General features: G+C 43.3%; 1 protein-coding gene across 1 annotated transcript; it reads right to left on the bottom strand.

Annotated features, from left to right (window-relative positions):
- Positions 1-12,682: 12,682 nt before the first annotated feature.
- PRR15 (proline rich 15) lies at positions 12,683-15,827 on the bottom strand. Its single transcript, XM_037837541.1, has 2 exons — positions 15,206-15,827; positions 12,683-13,461 (listed from the first exon to the last, which is right to left on the bottom strand). Exon 2 carries the CDS (start codon positions 13,316-13,318, stop codon positions 12,929-12,931), a length of 390 nt encoding a protein of 129 aa, XP_037693469.1. The 5' UTR covers positions 13,319-13,461; positions 15,206-15,827; the 3' UTR covers positions 12,683-12,928.
- Positions 15,828-24,768: the final 8,941 nt, after the last annotated feature.

The raw sequence follows: 24,768 nt of genomic DNA, 5'->3' as shown, positions 1-24,768 counted from the left end.
TTTCTGGGGGTGATTCTTAGGCATTAATTATAAGTAGGCTTAGTTTTGCTGTTTCAGAAAGAAATTTCATAAGGGCAAGCCTCAAGATCAAGGGCTTGGCTTATTAAATTGGGAGCGAGCCCCTATTGCTTAAGAGAACAGCGAGAATTCCCCAGATAGGGAATTTTAATAGTTTTACATTTGTATCTAGTCTCTTAAGGGACTTTGCAAATATTTTCAATTATTGATTAAGATTTTATTTTATTTTATTTGCTTTTTCAGGCTCCATATCACATAAAGCTGAATTAGGTTGTTTAGAACAACTGACTAGACAGCTTAAATTAGATAGTGTGCTACAGAAAATTTAAATTTTAGAAGCCTTAGAGCAAAGTAGTATCCAAGTAAATTTGTTTTTATGGTCTGTAATTCTTAAAGAATAACTAATGTAACATCACACAGATCAGTATCAAGACATAATGTGGACAGTGAGAACATTGTCAAGTTTTTAGGAATTTTATATAATCTCTAAATATATGAATAACATTTCCCTCATGCAAATTTAGCTTAACCGAAGGATAGAAAATCTTTTATTATAATACTTCCTAAATGCTTTCTATATAATATGTTAAATTATTTTAGCATCTCATTTTTACAAGGTGAAAGAACAAATCCTTTGTAACAGTTTTCCTTTAAGAATGAAAAGACTTGTCTTTTGAACTAAAGGATGACAAAGGTCAACATAAACATCAACAAGGATATTATTCTGATATGACATAAAATCTGTCTTCTAGAGAGAGTACTCAGATGGGTAAGAACAGCCTTTTATAACCTTTCATTAAGAGCAGACTCACAATCTACATTATTTTAACAGAGAGAACATATTCATTCGGATCTTGTCTTACATATTAAAATTAGCCATTTATTTTAAAACAAACCATAGTCCCTCAGATAAGCTTATTAAATTTTAGTCAGCATTGTTTACAATAAACAATATTCACTTTCACAAACTTTCTATAACTTTCCATATCTATTCAGGGCTTGAAGTCAGCAATGATTACAAACAAAATCCACTTTCTCAAATCTTACCACAAAATTCACTTTTATACTAAGAATGTGTTAGTTCACAAATTAATACCTTGCAAGACTGTGTTCTGAGGCAGATGGAGATCAGTTAGGTCTGCTGCTAAGGCATTCTTGAAGACATGGAAAAATTTGGGGCTACAAAAGCAAGTAGGTACTGAGAGTCAGGGTGAAGAGGGATACAGAAAAATGTGTCTTTAAGATCTAGGATTGAGAACCTGAATGCAAATAGGGTCTACTAGGTGGGCTGGCTGGGGATGCCTTTATCGCATACAGACTGGTCTGCTTGCTCAAGGATCTCCCTGGGGATGCTGAGAAACCTCGATCTAGAAGGGGCCTCGGGGCAAACAAGGGGGCAAACACCAGCAGGGTCACCTAGTCTTAAGGTAGCCCTAGGGAGTGAAGAAGAACCCTCCCTAGAAGAGGGGTGGAGCATTCATGGGCATTGAGAAATTGGTGGGACACCAGAATGCCCTCACCTGCAAAGGAGAGGGCTAGTGAAGGTCCTGGTTTTGGCTTTACTGTCCATTCTCATAACTAGGCAAGTCCGAGCAGAGGTAGGTCCAGAGTGGCAGTTCAGGACAGAGTAAGTGGCTCAAGAAATTAATAATCTTACCTGCCACGTGGAGCATCACCCGAGGCTCCTCTAGGTTGGGGTCAGATGTGAGGTCATTAGAGCCACACACGGCCTTGGAGCCCCCCACCCCGCCCCCCGCCTCGTGAGACAGTGCGGTCCCTGGGCCCAACGCCCATGCTGGTGGCACTTGGGGCAAGGCCCCGGTGGGTCCTGAGGTCGAGGGCTGTCTTGAGGTTTCTGGCACTTTCTCTGCCTCTGACCCACAGTTGCAAGGCCCTTGAGGCTTGGAGCCACGATTTGGGTGACCTCCAGGGGACAGGGTGCTTTTAACAGCAATTGTAATAAGCTGAGCCTGTTCTCTGGTCTTCTCTTACCTCTCTTTGCCTTCTCCTCCTCCCCAGCCTGGTTTCGATTGCTAAAGACAGAAAAGGCAGTTTCTAATAGGTCATTAGTGGGAGTTTGTGGGCCCCTGGGGAGCTTTTGCAGCTTTCTCCAAATGTCAGGGGCAGACTGGCTGGTGAGATGAGTTCCCAGCAGATCCGACCTTCCCAGGGCTCCAGGCTCACATTAGTATACTTTTTTAGGGCTTCCACCAACCTCCCCTGGAACAGGGCTGGTTTTTCCTCTTTCTCCTGAGTGATTCCTTTAGCTTATTACAATTAACCGGCTTGGTGGTACATTTTTCTTATGCCTTTTAGCAAATAAGTTTTAATGGGGATTATCAGGAAGATTTTCTCCTCTAATGGAAATTGAGACATGGGCACAACACAAGTGACAAGTCCTCTCGGGTCCTTGCATTGATAGAGAGCTATAAAAATCTGGGCATATGGAATTTCTGACTCCTTTCCCTGATTTTTACAGACTGGAGGATGGTATTGTAATTGAGAGTCCCATTGGCAGGCTCTGCTTCTCCATCTTTTAGCTTATATTGACTGTTGGCATCCCCCATTTTCTCTGGAAAAGGGAATAGAGGAGCTTACAAACCCAAGTCAGGGACTTGTGCCCTGTACAGCTCTCGGCAGCCCAATGCCTTCAGAACACGGGGAGTGAAGCCACTGGGCGTCCCCGGGACACCTGTCCTGAGAGATGTCTGGACCTCCGCTTCTGGTGGGTCAGGGACTTGAACCTCACCCTTGCCTGGAGGAATTCCAGGACAACACTCTTGAGGAGTTGGGGACCCAAACCCCATACAGCACTTCCACTGGCTCGCTGCCTTGGAAAATGGGGAGTGAAGTCGCCAGCCAGCCCCAGGTTGTGTCTCCAGGCATTCTTGGGAGCACTTGCTCCACCTGAGAGAAGTCTAGGACTAGGCTCCCGGGAATATCTTTGTCCTCTGGTTTCCTGTTTCCTGAGGGCTAAAAAGCAAGCTGCTCTAAGAGAAGGAAACTTCATATTCCGTCACAATGGATCTCAACAGAGACTAAACGAACAAAGCCTGGGGTGAGGGAGACACTCCCATTGGAAAGTACTCAATTTTCATGGGCATTAATGGAGTGACTCCCTAGGATGTTAAAGAGAACACCTTGTTGGTACAGAATCCTTAGCCCAGAATCCTGTGTTACAAAAGACGGAATGTCTCAGAAGGCATCAAAAGGCAGATGGAGGAGAACAAGGGAGACTGTCATGGGGCAGGGCAGAGGACCTCTGTCTAAGAGGTGAAACGAGGAACAGATCCAGCAGGAGGATTCCTGAGGGGAGGAAAGGAGAGAGTGTGGGGAAGTCTCGGAGCGCCAAGGTTGGGGGTAGGGAGGAGAGAGACAGAGAGAGAGAGAAAGAGAGAGACAGGGGGACTGGACTGAATCCCACCAGACTCCTGCACAACACGGGGAGAAGCCTCCAGTCGGATCTCGAGGGCAGCATCACCTGCCACTCTGAGTCTCGTTGATTTTGCATGATGTGGAGACAGGCTCCTGCCACCTCCGAGGAGGGAGCCAGAGAACTCAAAGCAGACCGAGTTTACTTCCTGGGAGAGCCAGATCAGCGTCCCCAGAGTCCTAGAGATACAGAGTTGCATGAGGACATAGGAGAGGATAACAATGAGTCCAGCAAGAAGAGACAGCAAAAGCACACAGCCAAGCCTCCCAGTCAGTAGCCGTGACTTACCAGTCCAGATGATCAGAGAGAAGTCTCACTCAAAGTTTTGGGCTGGGAAAATGTCCAAATCAAGGCATCATCAAGCAAGGGAATGCTTTCTTCTGGAAGACTGACTGCTGATGATCCTTGGTTCCTCTGCCACATGGCAAGACCCATGGCAGCATCTGCTCATCTCTCCCTTCTCTTCTGGATTTCATTGATTTTAGCTTCTTGCTTCTCCCTTTGTCTGAAGTTCATTCTCTTGTAAAGGGCTTCAGTAATAGGATTAAGACCCATCCTGAATGAGGTGGGTGACACCTTAAAACTGAAGTAACCTCATCAAAAGTTCCTATTTACAATGAGTTTACACCCACAGTAATGGATTAAATTTAAAAATATATTTTTCTGGGGTACATACAGTTTCAAACCACTACACATGTAATCACATATGTAGAATACTGGCAGTGGTGGTGGACATCCCAGGTTAATACATTTCTCATAGATGTGTCCCAGCAGAGTGATCAACTCTGTTTGGGGGTAGGAGAACCATGAAAGTTTATGGGAGAAGACTCTTGAGTTTTGAAAATTGATTGATCGAAGATTTTCCAGACAGGTGATAGGGAAAGAATATACCAAGCAGAGGCAACCATATAGACAAAAGTCTATAGGCATGGAAAGCACAGCCACTTTCTTGAACCATAAATCAAAGGAATGGCTGGATGTTGGATGAATCTTGAGAATAAGTTTGGACCTCATCCTCAGGTGATGGAGAGCTCTTGCAGGGATTCAAAGAGAGTATGATTAAGAAATGATCATCTCCAAGCCCTTGCTCCTGGAGAAGTTGAATTGTTGATCTAAGATAGCACTAATAGGATGGAAAAAAAGAAATTGAAATAAGAACAGAGAATTAGATGGATTGGAAGGATTTGGGAACCCAAGGGCTAATTATAAGGAACAAGATGATAGATAAGAAAACACACTTTTAAATGATAATAAGCTATATTAAGATATTCTTCCTGTAATTTGATTCTGAACACGAATCATGAGGCTTGATGTTCTGAGATAGTAGTGTCAACCCAGTTGTTGGGCCAGATGGTAGTATGGTGGTAGCATCCTTATCTCAGTTTATACCCCTCAGCCCCCTGCCCTACTCCCAACCTAGGACAGCTGGCACCTTTGTGTTTTAAAGTCAACAGTGAGCATTATATATGAGTTAACTTTTACAACTAGTTGCTTAAAATAGCAGAATACTAAAAAAGGCTTTTAAAGCATGAAGATAGACTCCACTCCCTGATTTTATAGGAGAGCAAACTGGCACACAGGTGTTTTACGACTTGTCCAAGAGGAAGTCAGAGAGGACTTTAATCAAGCATCTTGGAAAATTGTGCAGGACCTTTCTATAGCACTCCTTGTAGGTGATGAGTCAATAGTTATGCTTCCTGACTGGCTCCTGGGAAGAAGTTAATAATCCAAGGTACTTGTGAATGTGAGGAAGATCCTCCCAAAAGAGGCACAGGTGTAGTTCATAGCACAATTATAAAAATGTGCTTTTGGGGAGAAACTAAGATGGCGGCTAGGTGAGACAGGGCAAGAAACACCTCCATGAAAAACACTAGATAAAAACCAGAAAGTGACCCAGAATACCGGTTATAGCGATGCGCCAGCTGGACGAGTTCTGCTAGTATCACAGGGGCCATATACTTGTGAAACCGGGAGTCTGCATTCTGAAATGAGTGAGTAAGCTGGCTGGAAGACCCGCAGCCACGTGGCATTGTGGGGAAGTCAGGGCTTGGCATTTGGAGATCGACTGGCTTTTTTTAAAAAAAAAAAAAAAGGGAAAAACCCAGGAGCGGCTGCAGTTGTGGGAGTGCGAACCACACAATAAAACACAGCAAGAGGGGCTGGGCTGGCCTCTTGGTGTCTGGCCTGGAGGATAGTCCACTGCAGATACCCTTGGGGCTGGGGGAATGGAGGGGAGAGCCAGAAGCTGAAAGAAACCCCGTGGCTCACAGCTGGCTCCCCAGAGGGCTGGATAAACTCCTGCCCGGGGCTGTGCCCACAGCCCAGAGCCCCGCCAGTTGTCCTGGAGCTGGGAAGGAGGAACTGTGCAAGGAGGAGGGGGTTGAGATGCCCCGTTTGGCCATTTTTGCTTCAGGCTGAGAGCACTGCTGCACGGCCCGGCGGCCCAGGGCTTCCCTTGAGGGACGGCACGCACTGGTGACGTAGCATGGCATTCCCTCAGCAGAGGTCCTGGAGGATCACAGCTGGGAGGGGGGACCTGCTTGGAGAACCCAGGGACGCTACGCCAAGTCTGGTGGTTTGTGGGACAGCGAGAGAGAGGGTCTGGGGCTGAACTGAAATGAAGGCTTAGACTCTTGCGGCGGCCTTGAATCTCCAGGAACCTGGGGGATTTGAATATTAAAGCTGCCCTTCCTCCCTGGCCACCCGTACACACGCCCCACATTCAGGGCAGATGGCTCCAGCAACACACCCAAACTGAGTTCTCCAACTGAATACCACAAGAATCATTCCCCCACACACGGCGGGAACAAGGTTGAGAACTGACCTGAGGGGTATAGGTGACTCACAGACGCCATTTGCTGGTTAGTTAGAGAAAGTGTACATCACCAAACTGTGTCTCTGAAAAATTAGATCGATATCCTTTTTTTTTTACAACTTGAAAGAAACCTATCAAGCAAAACAAATGCCAAAAGGCCAAAAACAACAGAAAATCTTAATGCATATGATAAAACCAGATGATATGGAGAATCCAACTCCAAACACACAAATCAAATTATCAGAAGAGACTCAGTACTTGGCAGAATTAATCAAAGAACTACAATCGAGGAATGAAAACATGGCAAAAGATTTAAAGGACATCAAGAAGACCATGGCCCAGGATATAAGCGACATAAAGAAGACCCTAGAAAAGCATAAAGAAGACATTGCAAGAGTAAATAAAAAAATAGAAGATCTTATGGAAATAAAAGAAACTGTTGGCCAAATTAAAAAGACTCTGGATAGTCACAATACAAGGTTAGAGGAAGTTGAACAATGTCTCAGTGTCCTAGAAGTCCACAGAACAGAAAATGAAAGAACAAAAGAAAGAATGGAGAAAAAAATAAAAAAAATCGAAATGGATCTCAGGGATATGACAGATAAAATAAAATGTCCAAACTTAAGACTCATTGGTGTCCCAGAAGGGGAAGAGAAGGGTAAAGGTCTAGAAACAGTATTCAAAGAAATTGTTGGGGAAAACTTCCCCAACCTTATACACAATATAAATACACAAAGCATAAATGCCCAGTGAACTCCAAATAGAATAAATCCAAATAAACCCACTCCGAGACATATTCTGATCACACTGTGAAATACTGAAGAGAAGGAGTAAGTTCTGAAAGCAGCAAGAGAAAAGCAATTCACCACATACAAAGGAAACAACATAAGACTAAGTGGTGACTACTCAGCGGCCACCATGGAGGCGAGAAGGCAGTGGCATGACATATTTAAAATGCTGAGAGAGAAAAATTTCCAACCAAGAATACTTTATCCAGCAAAACTCTCCTTCAAATTTGAGGGAGAGCTTAAATTTTTCACAGACAAACAAATGCTGAAAGACTTTGCCAATAAAAGACCTGCCCTACTTCAGGTTCTAAAGGGAGCCTTACCAACAGAGACACAAAGAAAGGAGAAAGAGATATAGAGAATTTTAACAGACATATATAATACCTTACATCCCAAATCACCAGCACACTCATTTTTCTCTAGTGATCACGGATCTTTCTCCAGAAGGGACCATAAGCTGGGACATAAAACAAGCCTCAAGAAATTAAAAAAAAATTGAATATACTCAAAGCACATTCTCCAACCACAATGGAATACAAATAGAAGTCAATAATTTTTGAACTGTAACTCCACTATTTACTTCCTACATGATATAAAATACACAAACTCTAAGGACAAATCAGTGGTTTTGAACTCAACGTAAAATATGTAATTTTAGACAACTAATATAAAGGTGGGGGAATGGAGGAGTATAGGAACATAGTTTATGTGCCCTATTGAAACGAAGGTGGTATCAAAGAAAAACAAGATTGTTATGGATTTAAGAGGTTAATTTTAAGCCCCACAGTAAACACAAAGAAATTATTAGAGAATATAACCATAGAGATGAAAAGTAGAGTTTGGGTTAAGAGAAATGGGGGAAGGGGCAATGGGGAGTTAAGAAATGAGTGTAGGGTTGCTGTTTGAGGTGAAGGGAAATTTCTAGTAATGGATGGTGGGAAAGAACATTACAACATTCTAAATGTGATTAATCCCACTAATGGAAGGCTAGGGAGGGGGTGGAATGGGAAGATTTAGGCTGTATATATGTTTCCACAATTGAAAAAAAAAAAAAAGACAGTCTAAATAGGTGACAATTGAATGCCAAGGATGACCCTGGATGGGACAGGAGGATAGAGGACAGGAGGCTCAAAAGGTCACAGTTGAGACTTACGGAAAAGGAAATATAGAATGTAAGCTTTGTATCATTGTTGAATCTCTTGTACTTCTTAGCTGCGCTTAATGGGATTGCATAAAAGAATGTTCTTGTTCATGGGAATTGTATATGTGAATTATAGTGTATGTTTAAGGATGTATGCAGCTAGCTCTCATATGTTCAGAAGACAGAGCAATAGATGATGGATGATAGGGAGGGAGGGAGGGGGGGAAGGAAATAGGGATGGGACAGCATGTTAAAGTTGGTGGATTGGGCTATCGGGGGACGGGGCTCAGGGTAAGATGGAATTCTGTGTATGGGGTTAGTATTGTTTTTGCAACTGTTCCTATAACTTTGAATTTATTTCAAAATAAAAAAAAAAAAGTGCTTTCATCATTTGTAACACATGTACCACACCAATGTAAGGTGTTAATGATAGGGTGCTCTGTGGGAATCCTATATTTTGTGCACGATTGTTCTGTAAATTTACAACTTCAAAAAAAATAAACAAACAAAAATAGATGGTAAGGGCAAGAAAGAGCTAGAGGGGAAATCGATTGATTAAGATAAATGTAAGGGTTGTATCGACAACAAGAAATAAAGAGGCACAGGGTCAACCATGTGAGTCAGTGACTCCTTTCAGCGCTAGGGAATTTGCACTTCTTTAACCTGAATCCTTCTAGCTTCAGGGCCATACATTTCTGTCTCCTGTGTAAATGGTCTTGCTACACACCTCAGAAATAAAGACACTCTGTTCGTGGATCTTATCGTTGCATGAGGTATGGCAATTACTCAGACATTGTAATTGGGAGTCCATCATTTCATCATCTGCAGCACAATTCAGACAATTCCGTTTGGAAGCACAGCTGAATTCCTTGGCTTGAATACGTGGAAGGGCCACTTGTATCCTGATTTTAGTCTCATTTATCATGGTCTATATCCATCAGCATTTCCATATAAATTGCCAACTGTCCTTTGCTAAGGCAAAGCCAATGCAACTTCCTTATATCCTGTCTCATTCATCCCATGTTCCAAATCTGCAGGGCCACCTTCTGACGTAGCAGTTGTTCAATACACTGAGACTGCAGGAGGAGGGGAAGGCCCTCGTGTCTCCCATGTTCTCCCTTTTTCCATGTCCCCTGAGCCTCATGGGAATGCATGTGTGATGGCTGGGAGGCAAGGTGAGAACGGGACGAGAGTACCCAGTGAACGGGGAAGAGGCGAGGAGCAGTGTGACAGCCAATCACAAAGCTCATCATTCACAAAGCTTGCCCTGGGCTCCACCCTTATTCCTTGTCCAAGATACCTATATGTTAATCGATACACTGGAGTATAAAATATCTCTAGTCACGCCTCCTTCTTGCCATGAGCATACACTCAAGCTTACTCCACGAAAGCAATATCTACATTTCTGAATAGTTATAATCAAATCCTCCAGGAATAAATAGACTTTTAAAAGATCAGATTCCCTTACTACATCTATCAAGTTAGCTTCTCGTGCATTTGCTTCTAGTCTGGCCAACACTTCTCTGCTGGAGAAAAATAATATTCTCTCTTGCTCTTTTTTAGAGAAGGTCCCTTGTGGTCACTGGATATTAATGTCCACTTTTTCACGTATTGCTTTCCGGTTCACCTTTTATTTGAAATTCTTTCTGTTCACTTTTATTATCTTTATTTCAAAGCTCTAGAACTTTCTTCTGGGCATCTTAGGAAAAGAACTATTTCTGACAAACTTTTGCCAATGCTACTGTTCATTAGGCTTATGGCTCCTGTCTAAGGACTCTGCAAGGCCAGAGTTGCTGAGTTCACGTTACATTTCAAAGCAGTAAAAGTAGTTCCAAATGTTCTAATTTCCTAATTGCACATGCAAGATAGTCCCTGCTCTTAAAACACAAGTCAGAATGGGATGAACAATGGAAGTGCAGACACAAAGGGATACTCAGGTGACCTGCAATGAGTCACTATTTGACCACTGACTTTGCAAGGAGAATCACTGAGGCCAAAGCTACCGTGTGCACATAATTATCATGCTTATGAAAGTATTTAGCAAGTACAACACTAGATTTTCATCTCTTCTTTTCATATCATTTGGAAGCATGGTATTAAACTTTTCCTTAGTGGTTTCCAAACTTGTGAGTGGAATTTCATTTGTAACGAGGTTGAAAGGAAACAAAAGTCTCTAGCCTAATTAACTCCAAATGTAATTTAACATTTGCCTTTTAATTACCATAATTTATCTTGAGGTTTAAAATTTTAAAAAATCTGTATATGTGTTTTGGGAATGTAATTAATCATTGATAAAATACATAAAGCCCAGAAAGACACTTTGTCAAATTATCTCTTCTTACCCGTGGATCTTTTTATTCCACCAATTTATTTGGTTTCTGATTTCAGTGTGTTGGGATTAAATCAGTGCTTTAGAACTATATAATTACAAACCACAACAGCAGATTGTTAATGGCATTCACTGCCACAATTGCCATTAGTGTGGTTTTAAACTCTTTCAGAACAGCAGGGTAAAGCTGTCATGTTAATAAGTTCCGCTACTATATTCTGCTATTGAGTATCTGCTGCAATTATGGACTTTTGAATAGGATCCAAAACTAGATGTGGGACCTGGGAAAATGTCAATGGACTGTGAATTTGAAGGAATATCCAAGGAAAAAAATTCTTCAAAACAATAAAATTGCAGATGGAAGAGTTAGTCTAAGATTTTCAAATTACGCAATTGCAGGCTTCATTTTATAAATGGCTACAGTCCTAATCTCTGGTATTCCAGAAAGAAAACATGTTCGGATAGTTAACCACTCTAAGTTGATTACTGTCTGCAGATGAAATTAAAATACTTTATGAAGGTGTTCCAAAGCCTTGTTTGACAACCCCTGCTCTATAAATTCTCATCATTTGCCAGCCCATGATCCCCTGTTCACTATGAACCTCTTCTTGGCTCCAAGCTCTTAGCTGATCTCTTCATCTGAGTCTAGAGATGGCAGACATACTTAAAATTAATCTAAAGTTTCCTCATCCCAGAAACACCCTGGTAAGATGCTTGTCATGCACTTCCTGGTTCCAGTACCCAACAAAAAAGTCTTCTCATGGTTAAAACATACAGACACACACACACACACACACACACACACGCAAAACTTTCTCTTTTAATGTAAGGTGTTCATAATCCCCATGTAAACAATTTCCTTTAGAGGAAGCTCTTTGGTATGCGGAAACTCACGTGACAAAGGGTAACCTCTATTATTCTCCTGGTACCCCAACTAGGTCCTTGAGTCACTAATTATATCCATGTCAGCTGTCCTCATCAGGTTTCTGTGTGAAGTTTCTTTAGACAATCTGTATGTTTTACTATTTTATAAATTACTAATTTGAGAGAAACAAAAAACTGCCTCTCTCTCTAGCAAATTCAGAATCTCCAATCAATTTTGTGCTTGTAATTATCTAAAAAAGATGCACACTTCTATCAGCATAATTTCCCTCCTATGCATTTCTGGGTGTTTCTAAATGAACTGAACGGTGATGGGAAAAGATCCCAGTGCCTCTTGAGGACTACAATAAGTCTCTTGTAATTTGCTGAAAGTAAAGGGTATTCGTTTGCTCTTTTTCTTAAAGTTCATGGTAAAAGCAAAGAGGTAGGTTCTTGTTAAGAATCTTCAGGTTGGTGGATATAAAGGCTTTGAAACAAGATAAAGCCTACCTCAGCATAAAGAAATAAGCTTTGGAAGCAAAGCGTTGGGGGAAAATGCCAGCTTTGCACAACGCAAAAGAGTTCAGTCCTTCTGTTTGAGTAAGTATTTTTGAACTAAGGAGACACCCTGAAAAGAATGTATTCCTAGCATTGTGATTTATCTACTCTATGTAAATTTACTGGAGAAAAAGGAGAATTTAGGCATAATGAGTGGTACCTTATCCCCCCTTCCTCCAATTTGGATAGTACGTAGGGAAGTCGGGCTAACTAGTTCCAGTCTGGGTGTTGCTGGTTTCTGGAAACATTCTCTTCCTTGAAGCTTTCCAAGAGTAGATGTCATGTAGTGTGGCTAATGATTAACCCTGTCACCTCGGACTTTGCATGCCTGCTTTTAAGTATGATGGGTTTCGGTCTTGGAACGGAAAAAATACAAGTCACCTTCAGTCTTCCAATGCAATAATTTTAATAGTCCACGCTAAAATGGGTGGTACAGTTTTGTAGTTCAACATAAAAGCAATGCTGCCTTACTTCAAATGCTTCTACTTACGAATGCTTCCTACTGTCCCCCAATTCTTAATTCACTTAAGGTCTAAGTCTACAGAAGTACTTCTAAAGTGCATTTCTCAGGCATTAAAAACAGCACTCTGATTTGCTTTCCAATAGAAGTCCAGAATCAGAGCACACTTTCCTCATTTCAGGGACTGTGCAGTTCAAGTTCAGCTACAGCCTCTTAGAGAAGTACCCATCTCACTCCGAGGCCACCGAACAGCTTTTGAAAAAAAAAAAAAAATTATACCAACTTCCTCAGCAACGGGTATCTTCTCTTACCACAAATAAATACTTAATGCATCCTTGAGTCATGAAATATTGAAAACTCAACTGACACTTCAATTTCCAGAAAAATAAAATCATGGAGGCTTCCTATGAACATTCTGAATTTGGTGGGATGAAACACCAAGTACACGGGTGGGGCAGAATTCTCGGGCTTAGAACTTGGGGTTGGGTAGCAGTGGCGGGAGGGGAAAGTTCTGGCGCGCGGGGGCTACTGCCTCTCTTCGTGGAGGTCACCAGGGAAGCCGGCCTCCTCCGGGGACTTCACCTCCTCGGGGAGTAGAGTGGCACGAACCTTCCTCTTCTCCTTGAAGCGGCCAGAGCGCGAGATCTTCAAATTACGGCGGCTGTTGCCCGATTTCTCCCCGCATGACTTGTCTGGCTTGGGGGGCTCGCCGACGCTCCCAAGGAGACTGGGGTGCTGGTTCTCCCGGGAACTGTTAGTCCAGTCAGGGCTGGGCGGCGCGGGAGGCGTAGGCTCGCCGGGGGCAGGCTGGGCTGGAGGCTGCGACCCCACGGTGGCTTCCTTGCTTTTCTTCCTGCTGTTGGTGAGCGATTTCCACCAGGAGCCCGAGCTGCCCGTGCCGCCGCTATCCGCCATGGTCTGCCTCCTGGAGGGGCCTCCCCGCCGCGGGTGAGGAAGGGCCTCGGCGGCGGCGGCCCTTCTTCCCTCGGAGTTCACTCCACCCCTTCACCGGCTTCTCCCACGCGAGTGCGGGCTGGGAGCCGAGGCGGCGCCCTGTGCTGGGGGAAGAAAACAAAACCTGGTTACTGGGTTTGAAGAAATCACGTGCCGTCCAATTCCATTTCCTCTCCTGAGCTCCACGCGCACTCGAGGGACCCGAGTCCAGGCGCAGGGAGCCCAGGGACGCACACACCCCGGAGGGCGCAGGCGATGAACGGCCTCCAGGGCGCCGCCATCTGGTGTCAAGGTTGCGCCTTGGAACTCCAGGTCTCAACCTTTGCCTTGCTTCGAGCGGCAAAGAGATCAGCGCGTCTGGAGCAGTCGCGGGAAGTTCCCGGTTATCTAGATTAACCAGAGCCCACGAGAGAAAACGGCATGTTTTGTCCTCTCTGCTTGACTGTACGACAGATGCCCAAAGGTGACCCACTGGACCCAGACTGCCTCTCCTTGGATGGCACCTGGGGGCAGGGCACTCCGAACCAAGCACGTCTCCACTATATATAAGGGGATCAATGAGTATTAGATTATTGTCAGACATTCCTGAAATTTACCCCCAAAGGTTTTACTCCATATTCTTCTGTCCCAGGATCTTTTCTGATGCGATGCTTGGGGCAAGTAAGAGCGAGGCAGGGCTCATGGTGGTGGGGTGTTTTTTTTTTTGGGGGGGGGGTGTTTGTTTTGTAACCCTGCTTTTAACATAACTTCTGCCCTGTGACTTTCAGAGAACCATGTCTAGACTAAGATTCCGTGGAAAAGCGCCATCCTACTCTTCTGTGGTCATAGAGACCAACCTTGTTTCTCTATGCAGCCACCCCTCCCGACGGCTGAGATGAGGCCAAGTAACAAAAGTACTTTGCACTTAACTCTGTATTAAGATACGCACACAAATCTGTTTGTGCTACGCAAAAATCTTTTGGTTACAAATTAAAAATTTCCAAACTTTCCTCCAAAGGAGAGGGGGCGCAACCAGGACCCTCAAACCAGGTGGACTTTAATTTGCTTCTTCCTCCACGTTTTAAAAACCCCTCTGAGAAGCGAAAAGGCTGCTTATTAGCAAGTAAGATGCTAATATCGTTAAGTGAGGCTCCTCGGTCCCCTCTCCGTGCACTGTCGTTCTATCGGGAACACCACCACCAAAGCGCAGGGGTCCTGTGCGCCACGGGTCATTGCCAGGTTTCCCCGGGGCTCTTTCCTATCCCACGCTCTCCATGCTCCCGGGACTTGCTAGCTCGCTCGAGAGCGAAATTTCAGTGGCGTTTGTTGTCTGAGGTTCTCCTTCCGGAACCGCCGGACAGAGGAAGTCCGAACGGAGACTGCACAGTGGCCTCGGCTGCGCTCCGAAACCGAGGCCGGGGCTTCTCCCCAGGACACCCCGAGGGCATACCAGAGCTGCCACTTTGAGAACAACGGAAGAAAAATCCGCCAAAAGTTTTTTTGGTACAAAACGCACCCACACCTTCAGGCACAGTATGCAATCGCGTTTGCAACTGTCCTGCTCCTTCCCACTTTGCAGATCCGAAAAGCGTCTCCCAAGCTATTTACTGATTGGGGGTGTTCGGCTGCTGCTTTCTGTCACTACTTGCTTTTCCACACTGGGCAACGTGTGTGTAGGCAAGGTTTTATACGAACTGCTCAAGTAAGGATCTTCTTCATTATCAAAATTACAAGGTGCGCAGTTCTGGAGCACCCCTTCTCCTCACGCGCGGGAGGCTGAGGGCTCGGAGGTCCCCGGCAGCATCCCAGGTTGACACCCCGGCGCCAGGCTTTGTCACGGTGCACGCAGTACCACCCCGGGTTGCTCACCTGCTCGGGATTCCCAGGACCCAGCGGCCCCGCGCTGTGCTCGCCACGGAGAACACAGAGGGGGCGCGCTCGGGGCGCCGGGGTAGACAGGAGCGGCGTCTCTCCGCACAGTTCTGGGGAAGTTCGGCTTCTGTAAGGTGTGCCAGCCGGCGGGGGCTCCGAGGCGAGCGAGGAGCCTTCCCAGCACAGCTCTAGCCCCGTGCGGCGGCTGTCTCTTCAGGCGCCAACTTCCCGCGATGCGAGTCGGCTCCGACCTGAAGGCGGCGCGGCTAGGAAATGCCGGGCTCGCTCCCCTAGGTGAATGCCGAAGCAGGCGCTACGGGTACAGTTGCCTTTCTTTCTCCGACGCGTCCCTCTTGCCTGCTAGCACCCGCGGGAGCCGCCAGTAGATGGGACCCGGGCTGCTCACTCTGGCCCATTGGACCTTCCTACGGGTCCGTTCTCGGCGCGGGAAGGGACATCTGCCCACCTGCTGGTTATTGGTCAAGTGCTTGGGGAAACCAGAACCCCGGTGCAGCAGGGAGAAAAAAAATATTCCTAGAGGCGGCCCCAGCTGCCACAGGTGCAGGTAGGAACTTCGCGTTCCGCCCTCCAGGGGACGAGATTGGAGCTGGTCGCAGACGTAGCGCCAGCGTTGGGGCGTCTCATTGGAGAAAGGTGCTGCGCCGCTTGCTGGACCTACTCCTCCCGGAGAAAACTGTGGCGGAGACTGGAGGCAAAGGAGACCGAGATTTTAGGTGGGATCCTCTGGGTAAACGTCGCCTCAGCTCGCCCACTGTCGTCCACCTCGATTTCTTTTTTCCCCTCCCTTCCCTGTCCCCACTCAGCTCGCGGGCTCCCAAGTTTTGCAACTCACAGGAGCTGTTTCATACCCGGGCAAAATGTGGCGAGTTTCAGGCGCCCTTGGTCTGGAACGCTGAGACGTTAACAAGGTCTCTGTGTGCCAGCCAGGCGCTCTTCCAAGCGCTTTCCCTGGATTTACTCCTCACGGCAACCCTAAGAGGTAGATATGTTATTATCCTCATTTGACAGGAGAGGAAACCCTAACACTGAAAGTTTAAATGTTTGCCCAAAGTTGCAGGCTGGTAAGTGGCAGAATCCGGATTCAACCCAGGACGTCTGACTCCAGCTCCCGCGGTTTTAACAACCTCATTATACTGCTTCTCAGCCCGCCAGTCTCTGCCTCTTAACTAAATGAGCCTGTGAATTTCCTCCTGGCAGGTCTGGAAGTCCAGTGGGCTGGCACCCCACACGGAGAGTATAAATATAGCCCTGTGCCGCTGCACGAAGTGAACCACTGAGGCACAAAATTTCAGGAGGCTTTTGCTTTCTGTCACATATAGGTTTTTTTATTAGTTTGAAATAAATATATTGCTGTAAGGCACATTCACTAGTGAAGGCAGAAGTACAGCTTGCTTTGATTTGCAGGATGCTCTGTTCTTTCCAAGGACTGTTAGATCCCGGAGGAACTATTCCCATATTCCTTGAACTCATGTATGAGCCATAACTACCCTGAAGGACTGAGGCTTTCTGAAGAATAATGCCTATCTCCAAATAGCCCACAATATAGAATTAGTAGAAAAATTATTGAGTATTTAAATGCAGGAAAAATGATAAAATATGAATGCTTTATATGGCTAACATCTTAGTATGGAATTTTTGAGATTTATGAGATGTAAAGAATGTGTTTTCATATATTTTGGGGGATCATTTCCAGAGCATAATGTTGAATTATAGCATTAGGTCTGAACAAAGCCACTGCTTCTGAAGGGAGGAAGGGACAAGTCATCATAGTGCCATCAGGTTGAAGATGAAGAAATTCGATCCAGGGAGAAGGCCATTATCTGATGTGTCATCACCACTAGGAAGTTGTGGAGCTTGGTTGCTATATTGTTGGCCAAATGGGGGAAAGAACAAAGAAATTTAGGGAAAAATACACTGCCAAAGGGCTCCTCCTCTATATACTTAACAAAGGGGTCAGCATTTTTTCAATACATGAATCTCTTTTAACAGCTGAAATAGAGAATGTATTCTCTTATCACCTTCCTCCAAATTTATATTCAATAAATTTGAATATTTCTGTCATGTTTCATTGACTTAATAACACCTTACAAATCACCCTTGCATGCAGTGAAAACATTTAAATGGAGACATGGAGGCTGAAATTAGCTAGGCAGAGGGGATGAGGGTGATGATGACAATGGGTGAGCGTTCCAGACAGGGTGGGTAGCATGTACAAAGGGCTTGAGGTGTGAGGGAGTGTAGGAATTTTGAGGCATAAAGAGAAGGCCAGTGTGATCAGAGTGTAGACAATGACAGAAGCACTGTAGGAGATGAAGGCTGACAGAAGGGTGTGGCTGGACCATTTAGCACCTTATAGGTTATAGTAGGGTTATAGTAGGGTTCCCATGAACTTAATCCATGGGAGAGGGGGTGACATAGGACTTGCATTTAAAAAAATGTGAATAGTGGATGGTAAAGGGTACAGGATGGGGCTATGGTGAAATCAGAGCCTTTGGAGTAGTTGGGTGGGATAGTTTGATGGCTTGTATTACAGTGGTGGCAGTGGGGAATGAAGAGGAGTAGACAGATGCAAAAGAGATTTTGGAGGTAGAATCAACAGGGTGCTGTTTCATTTAATTCATGAAAAGAGGAGACTGAGTGTAACTAGAGATTTAAAAGGGAGATACTTTCACAACCTTCCTTGCAAGTAGGAATGTCCATATAATCCAGTTCTTACCAATAAAGCTGAAAGGTAGACTTCTGGAAGTGCTTCCCCCAATTAAGGACAGAGTCTTCTGGACAAGAATATCTTTTGCCACATCCCTGATTCTTGCATTTAAACACATTGTCAAGATGTGATGTCTGGAGTTGCAGCAACCATTTTGCAAGAATGAAGCAGTAGGCATGAGAATAAAAGCCAACAAGCTAAAGATGATGGCATGGGAATGTGGGAAGTGTCTGGGGAAAAATTTTGGGGGTTGAACCAGGCACTGCAAACTTACCTCTTTTTTCTATGGAGAACTGGGGCTCAAGGCCAAACTTCTCTTTGTGGGAGGCTAGGAAATTGATTATCTTTCTTTTACGCATCTGTGGTGGGAAATGGGCAAAGGAAACACAGGATGAGAAAATTTAAGAAACAGAGCTAATCAAAGAGAAGAAAATGAAAATTACTTTTGTTCTCATGGTTAATGTTTTGGTATTAGTGCTTTTATTATTTTTACCCCTTATTTCATATGTTTAATCCATTCATCTTTTCCCTTCTCTTCCCTCCTTCCTTCTTTTATGGACTCTTCTACCCTTGGATAATTAGATATATATCTCCCATGATCTTCTTCCTTTATAGTTGCCCATGCACTTCTAGTTTAATATTTCTTTTCTTCTTTCTGTATATTCACATCATTGACATTAGAGTTAGTATATAAACTTTTAGAGTGGGCATTGTTCCCATGCATGAAATTGGAGTCCACTTTTTATAGCATCTCAACCTGCACCTTGTCAGGTTAGCATGAATGTATCTATCTAGAAATAAAAAAATTATAGTTACAAAATATTACTGAACACTTTGATTTCCACACATTTTCCCTGGGTACTAACCTAAAAAAGGCAGATTTGTGTATAGTACAGCCTCTGTCTGAAACTCAAGCAGCACCAGCTGACTTTTCCTAACCCCCCACCCTTGCTCCCCTTGACCCTTTAGCTCCTTTCTATGAAACATTGGTTTGGAAGTCATCAAACTTACCAGTGACCCTTCCTTAACAAATGGTTGTTCAGTTTCTGCATTAGCACTACTGGTGATGAGGAACTCAGTACCTCCCAGGTCAGCTCATTCTCTAGGACAGCAGTAGTAGATACCTGTCAGTAAAGCTATCTTCTAGTAATAGTACTCTTTGACCTTCTAGCTAGTAACCTTTCTTCTCTCCTTGTTGGTAAAGCCCTGAGATGTGTTGTCCACACTTAAAATTTTCTCACTGTATCTCACTTCCTTCGGCATCTGTCACCTCTTTCACAAATATGGCTTCTCGAATGTCACCAGATTTTGAAGACACTTTCCAGTCCTTATCTTTTTGACCTGTCAGCAACATCAATATTGTTGACTTGTTCTTAAAACATTCATAGTATTCTGGTTTTTCTTCTTTTTCTCTTTGGCTGTTCTTGCTTTGTTCTGTTGCCAGCTTATTCTTTTATTCCCAGTTACTATTAATAAGACAAGCTAACATATTTCAAGGTGTTCCTATGGGAGAGATATCATGACAGGTGCTTCCATGTAATAGCTCATTTAATCCTCATAGCAACTATTAGCTGTATTACAGAGGAGGCAAATATCACTCAGAGAGGGCAAAACAACTTGGGGTGATAGAGCCAGGATTCAAAATCAGGCAATCTCACTCCAGAGCCTGAGCTTTTAAAATGCTTTATGATGTTAGAGTTCTTGAGATACAGTCCTACATCCTCTTCTGATTATCCTTGCCATGTCCTTGGCCTTAGGTACAATTTATATGAAGATGACTTTTGAATTTACATCTTTACTTCTGAATTCCACATCTGAGTATTTAACCAGTACTTTGACATCCCTGCTTGGATGTCTTAAAGATGCATCAAGCTAAACAAGTATAAAGCATGATTTTCCAACCTGTCTCCTACTTCCTTACTTGCCCTTATTCCAGGATTCTCTGTCTCAGTGACTGGTATCACATGTATACAGTATGCAAACCAGAAGCCAAGTGTCCTTTTCAGTTCCTCTCTCCTGCTCACTCTCATATCTAACAGGTCTCAAAGTCTGTCAACTTTATTTCCTAAATGCCTCTTGAATTCATCTACCATCTTCCATTTCTGTTGCTCCACCAAAATCCAAGCTATCATCATCTCACAACTGGAACCACAAGAATGTCCAAACTGGAGACCTGTGCATGCTTGCCTTGCTTCAGTCTATTCTTCATACCGTATTCAGAATAATTGTTTAAAAGTCATCTCCTGCTTAAAACCTCATGGTGGAGCAGAATTTCGTCTCTCCCCTAGAGCAGCTGGCAATTACCCAAGAACTATATGAAACAGTGTTTTCGGGGTCTCCAGTAACCAGTCACACATTGGACACAAGTTTGGAATTGGAGGAAAAGCTGAGATCACAGCAAACATTGTTAAGTTCCCCGGACCAGGGGTCTGGCGCCCCTCCCCACCCAGACCTCACAGACTGTCTTGCTGCCGGCTCCCTGAAAGGCGGGAAATAAAATAATCAAAAAACAGCAATCTGCTGAGGGCAAGAAGGGAGGCTCAACCCAGCCTCAACTGCAGAATTAATTAACAAATTAATTAACTAATTTGGGGAGCTGGGGTGCTAAAGAAGGGCTGGGCTCCAAGAAGTGGGGGCAGGTAAAAGCAGGCACCCATTCCCAGACTCCAAAAAAGCCATTTTTTCCCCCCTACATTTTGTCCCTTCTGGCTTCTCACTGATCCCTTATCTTTTTGCATTTCAATAGCCCCCGGCAGGGGTGGAACTGAAGTGGTTGGAGAGTAATTATCAGACAATAGCCCAAGGCATGTCTTTAAATGCTCTATTCTGACACTGACAAAACTTCCAGTCTGGGGAAAGACTTTTAAAAGAGACTTTTTTTTTTCTTTTTTCTTTTCCTTGTTTTTCTTTTCTTTTTTTTTCTTTTTTTTAATCTAAAAGTAATATATGTGGTTATTTTCTATCGGAAAGCCCAGGTTGAGGGACTAGGCTGGGCTTGGGGGGAGACAGAATACCCACAGTGTCTTTGAGTTCCGGATTCACTACTGAAGGTCTCCACCCCCGTCTTTAATCGGCAACTCAGGCTGACCAAGGAATCTACCTGGAGAGGCCCCAAAGAGGAGAGGGGAGAAGGGAATAGTGCCCCTGAGAGACAACTGGAGTTCTGAGGATTGGGAGAGTGAAGGGAGGTCCAGCTCAACTGGCAGTCCTCCTTCTGGGAATTCAGACCCCAGGGGCTGGAATTCAGATTCCGGCTTCAGTCAGCCACGCCCCTGACAGGATCAGAGTCACCAGGAGAACTAAAGGCTCCATACCTCCTTACACTGGTGGGGGAGCTGCGGGATGGCCAGCGCCACCTGCTGGACAGGGGAGGAAAACCACCAATTCTAAAGGCCTCATAGGAGGGTCTCATTCTCAGGAAAACTCCATACCCTCCCAATGAGACCTGGGCCTCACTACACTGGGAAAATCTGACTAGGGTCGACCATATCTGAGGAGACCCACTCACAAAAAGGTTACATAGAGGCAGAGCAAGAAACAGAAAAAACAAGAGGGGAGAAATTCTGATCAACTAAATAGAACCTAAGTTAGAGGTCTAGAATAAGTTGAACTGAATAACAGAGGCCAGTGAACAAAGCCAACCAACAAGAAAACCACTAGGTAAAAGATAGAAAGCAAGCTCCAAAATAAACTAATCAAGAAAATCAGATGCCCAGACAACTTAAGATAACAAGCCATACCAGGAAACACAAAAACATGGACCAGCCAAAGGAACAAACTAATAGCTCAGCTGAGATACAGGAGTGGAGGCAACTAATGCTAAATAAATTCAATGAAATGAAGGAAGATATAGCAAAGGAGCTGAAGGATATAAAGAAGACACTGGATGACCATAAAGAAGAATTCATAAACTTAAAAAAACAAATGGCAGAACTCATGGGAATGAAGGCCACAATGGAAGAGATGAAAAACACAATGGAGGGACACAACAGTAGATTTGAACAGGCATTAGAAAAGATCAGTGAACTGGAAGACAGGTCATTCGAATTCATACACACAAAAGAACAGATGGTGAAAAAAATGGAAAAATATGAGCAGGGTCTTAGGGAGCTGAGTGACAACATGAAACGCACAAATATATGTGTTATTGGTATCCCAGAAGGAGAAGAGAGGGGAAAAGGGGCAGAAAGAGTAATAGAAGACATATTCACTGAAAATTTCCCAACTCTTATAAAAGACATAAAATTAGAGTTTCAAGAAAATACAACGTACCCCAAATAGAATAGATCCCAATAGACCTACTCCAAGACACTTACTGGTCAGATTGTCCAATGTCAAAGACAAAGAGAGGATTCTAAAAGCAGCAAGAGAAAAGCGATCCATCACATACAAGGGAAGATCAATAAGACTATGTATAGATTTCTCTGCAGAAACCATGGAGGCAAGAAGACAGTGGCATGATATATTTAAGATACTGAAAGAGAAAAACTGCCAACCAAGAATTCTATATCCAGCAAAACTTTCCTTCAAAAATGAGGGAGAGATTAAAACATTTTCAGACAAACAGACACTGAGAGAGTTTGTGAATAAGAGACTGGCACTACAAGAAATACTAAAGGGAGTGCTACAGGCTGATAGGAAAAGACAGGAGAGAGAGAGTTGGAGAAGAGTGCAGAAATGAAGATTATCAGGAAAGGTAAAAGGAGAGGAAAAAATAAGATATGACATATAAATTCCAAAAAACAAAATGGTAGTTGAAAGTACTGCCCTTACAGTAATAACACTAAACATAAATGGATTAAACTCCCCAATAAAAAGACACAGACTGGCAGAATGGATTAAAAAACAGGACCCATCTATATGCTGTCTACAAGAAACTCACTTTAGACACAAGGACAAACATAGACTGAAAGTGAAAGGTTGGAAAAAGATATTTCATGCAAACAACAACCAGAAAAAAGCGGGAGTAGCTATAGTAATATCAGACAAGTTAGACTTCAAAAGCGAAACAATTAAAAGAAACAAAGAAGGACACTATATATTAATAAAAGGGTCAATTCATCAAGAAAACATAACAATCATAAATATTTATGCACCAAGCCAGAATGCCCCAAAATTCATGAGGCAAACACTGCGATCACTGAAAGGAGAAATAGATACCTCTACAATAATAGTTGCAGACTTCAATACACCACTCTCATCAATGGATAGAACATCTAGACAGAGGATGACTAAAGAAACAGAGATGTTGAATTGTACGATAAATGAACTAGACTTGACAGACATTTATAGAACATTACATCCAATAACAGCAGGATACACTTTTTTCTCAAGTGCTCATGGAACATTCTCTAGGATAGACCACATGTTGGGTCACAAAGCAAGTCTCAACAAATTTAAAAATATTGATATTATACAAAACCCTTTCTCAGACCACAATGGAATGAAGTTGGAAATAAATAAAAGGCAGAAGGTCATAAAATTCACAAACAAATGGAGGCTAAACAACACCCTCTTAGAAAACCAGTGGGTAAAGGAAGAAATTACAAGAGAAATTAGTAAATACCTCAAGGCAAATGGCAATGAAAACACAACTTATCAAAACTTATGGGATGCAGCAAAGGCGGTGCTGAGAGGGAAATTTATTGCCCTAAATGCCTATATTAAAAGAGGAGAGAGAGCAAAAATTGAAGAGTTAACTGCTCACCTGGAGGAATTAGAGAAAGAACAGCAAACTAACCCCAAAGCAAGCAGAAGGGAAGAAATAACAAAGATTAGAGCAGAAATAAATGCAATTGAGAACAGGAAAACAATAGAGAGAATCAACAAAACCAGAAGTTGGTTCTTTGAGAAAATCAATAAAATCGATGGACCACTGGTTAGGCTAACAAAAAAAAAAAAAAAAGAGCAGATGCAAATAAATGCAATCAGAAATGGGAAAGGAAATATAACTACCGACCCTGCAGAAATTAAGGAGATAATGAGAAGATACTATGAGCAACTATATGCTAATAAACTAGACAACTTAGATGAAATGGACAACTTCCTAGAAAAGCATAAACAACCAACATTAACTCAAGAAGAAATAGATGACCTCAACAAACCAATCACAAGTAAAGAGATTGAGTCAGTCATCAAAAAGCTCCCAAAAAGGAAAAGCCCAGGACCAGATGGTTTCATATGTGAATTCTACCAAGCATTCAAGAACGAATTAGTACCAATCCTGCTCAAACTCTTCAAAAAAATTGAAGAAGAGGGAAAGCTAGCTAACTCTTTTTATGAAGCCAACATCACCCTAATACCAAAACCAGACAAAGATACTACAAAAAAAGAAAATTATAGACCAATTTCTTTAATGAATATAGACGCAAAAATCCTCAACAAAATATTTGCAAATTGAATCCAGCAGCACATTAAAAGAATTATACACCACAACCAGGTGGGATTTATTCCAGGTATGCAAGGCTGGTTCAACACAAGAAAATCAATTAATGTAATACACCACATCAATAAATCAAAGCAGAAGAACCACATGATCATCTTGATTGAGGCAGAAAAGGCATCTGACAAAATTCAACATCCTTTCCTGATGAAAACACTTCAAAGGATAGGAATAGAAGGGAACTTTTTCAATATGATAAAGGCAATATATGAAAAACCCACAGCTAACATCACACTCAATGGGGAGAGACTGAAAGCTTTTCCTCTAAGATCAGGAACAAGACAGGGATGCCCACTATCACCATTGCTATTCAACATTGTGCTGGAAGTTCTAGCTAGAGCAATTAGGCAAGAAAAAGAAATAAAAGGCATCCAAATTGGAGAGGAAGAA

The sequence above is a fragment of the Choloepus didactylus genome, chromosome 5 (assembly GCF_015220235.1).
Source record: "Choloepus didactylus isolate mChoDid1 chromosome 5, mChoDid1.pri, whole genome shotgun sequence".
NCBI classification, from domain to species: domain Eukaryota; kingdom Metazoa; phylum Chordata; class Mammalia; order Pilosa; family Megalonychidae; genus Choloepus; species Choloepus didactylus.
Note: the sequence above shows the minus strand (reverse complement) of the source record. Positions and strands in the feature narration are given on the sequence as shown.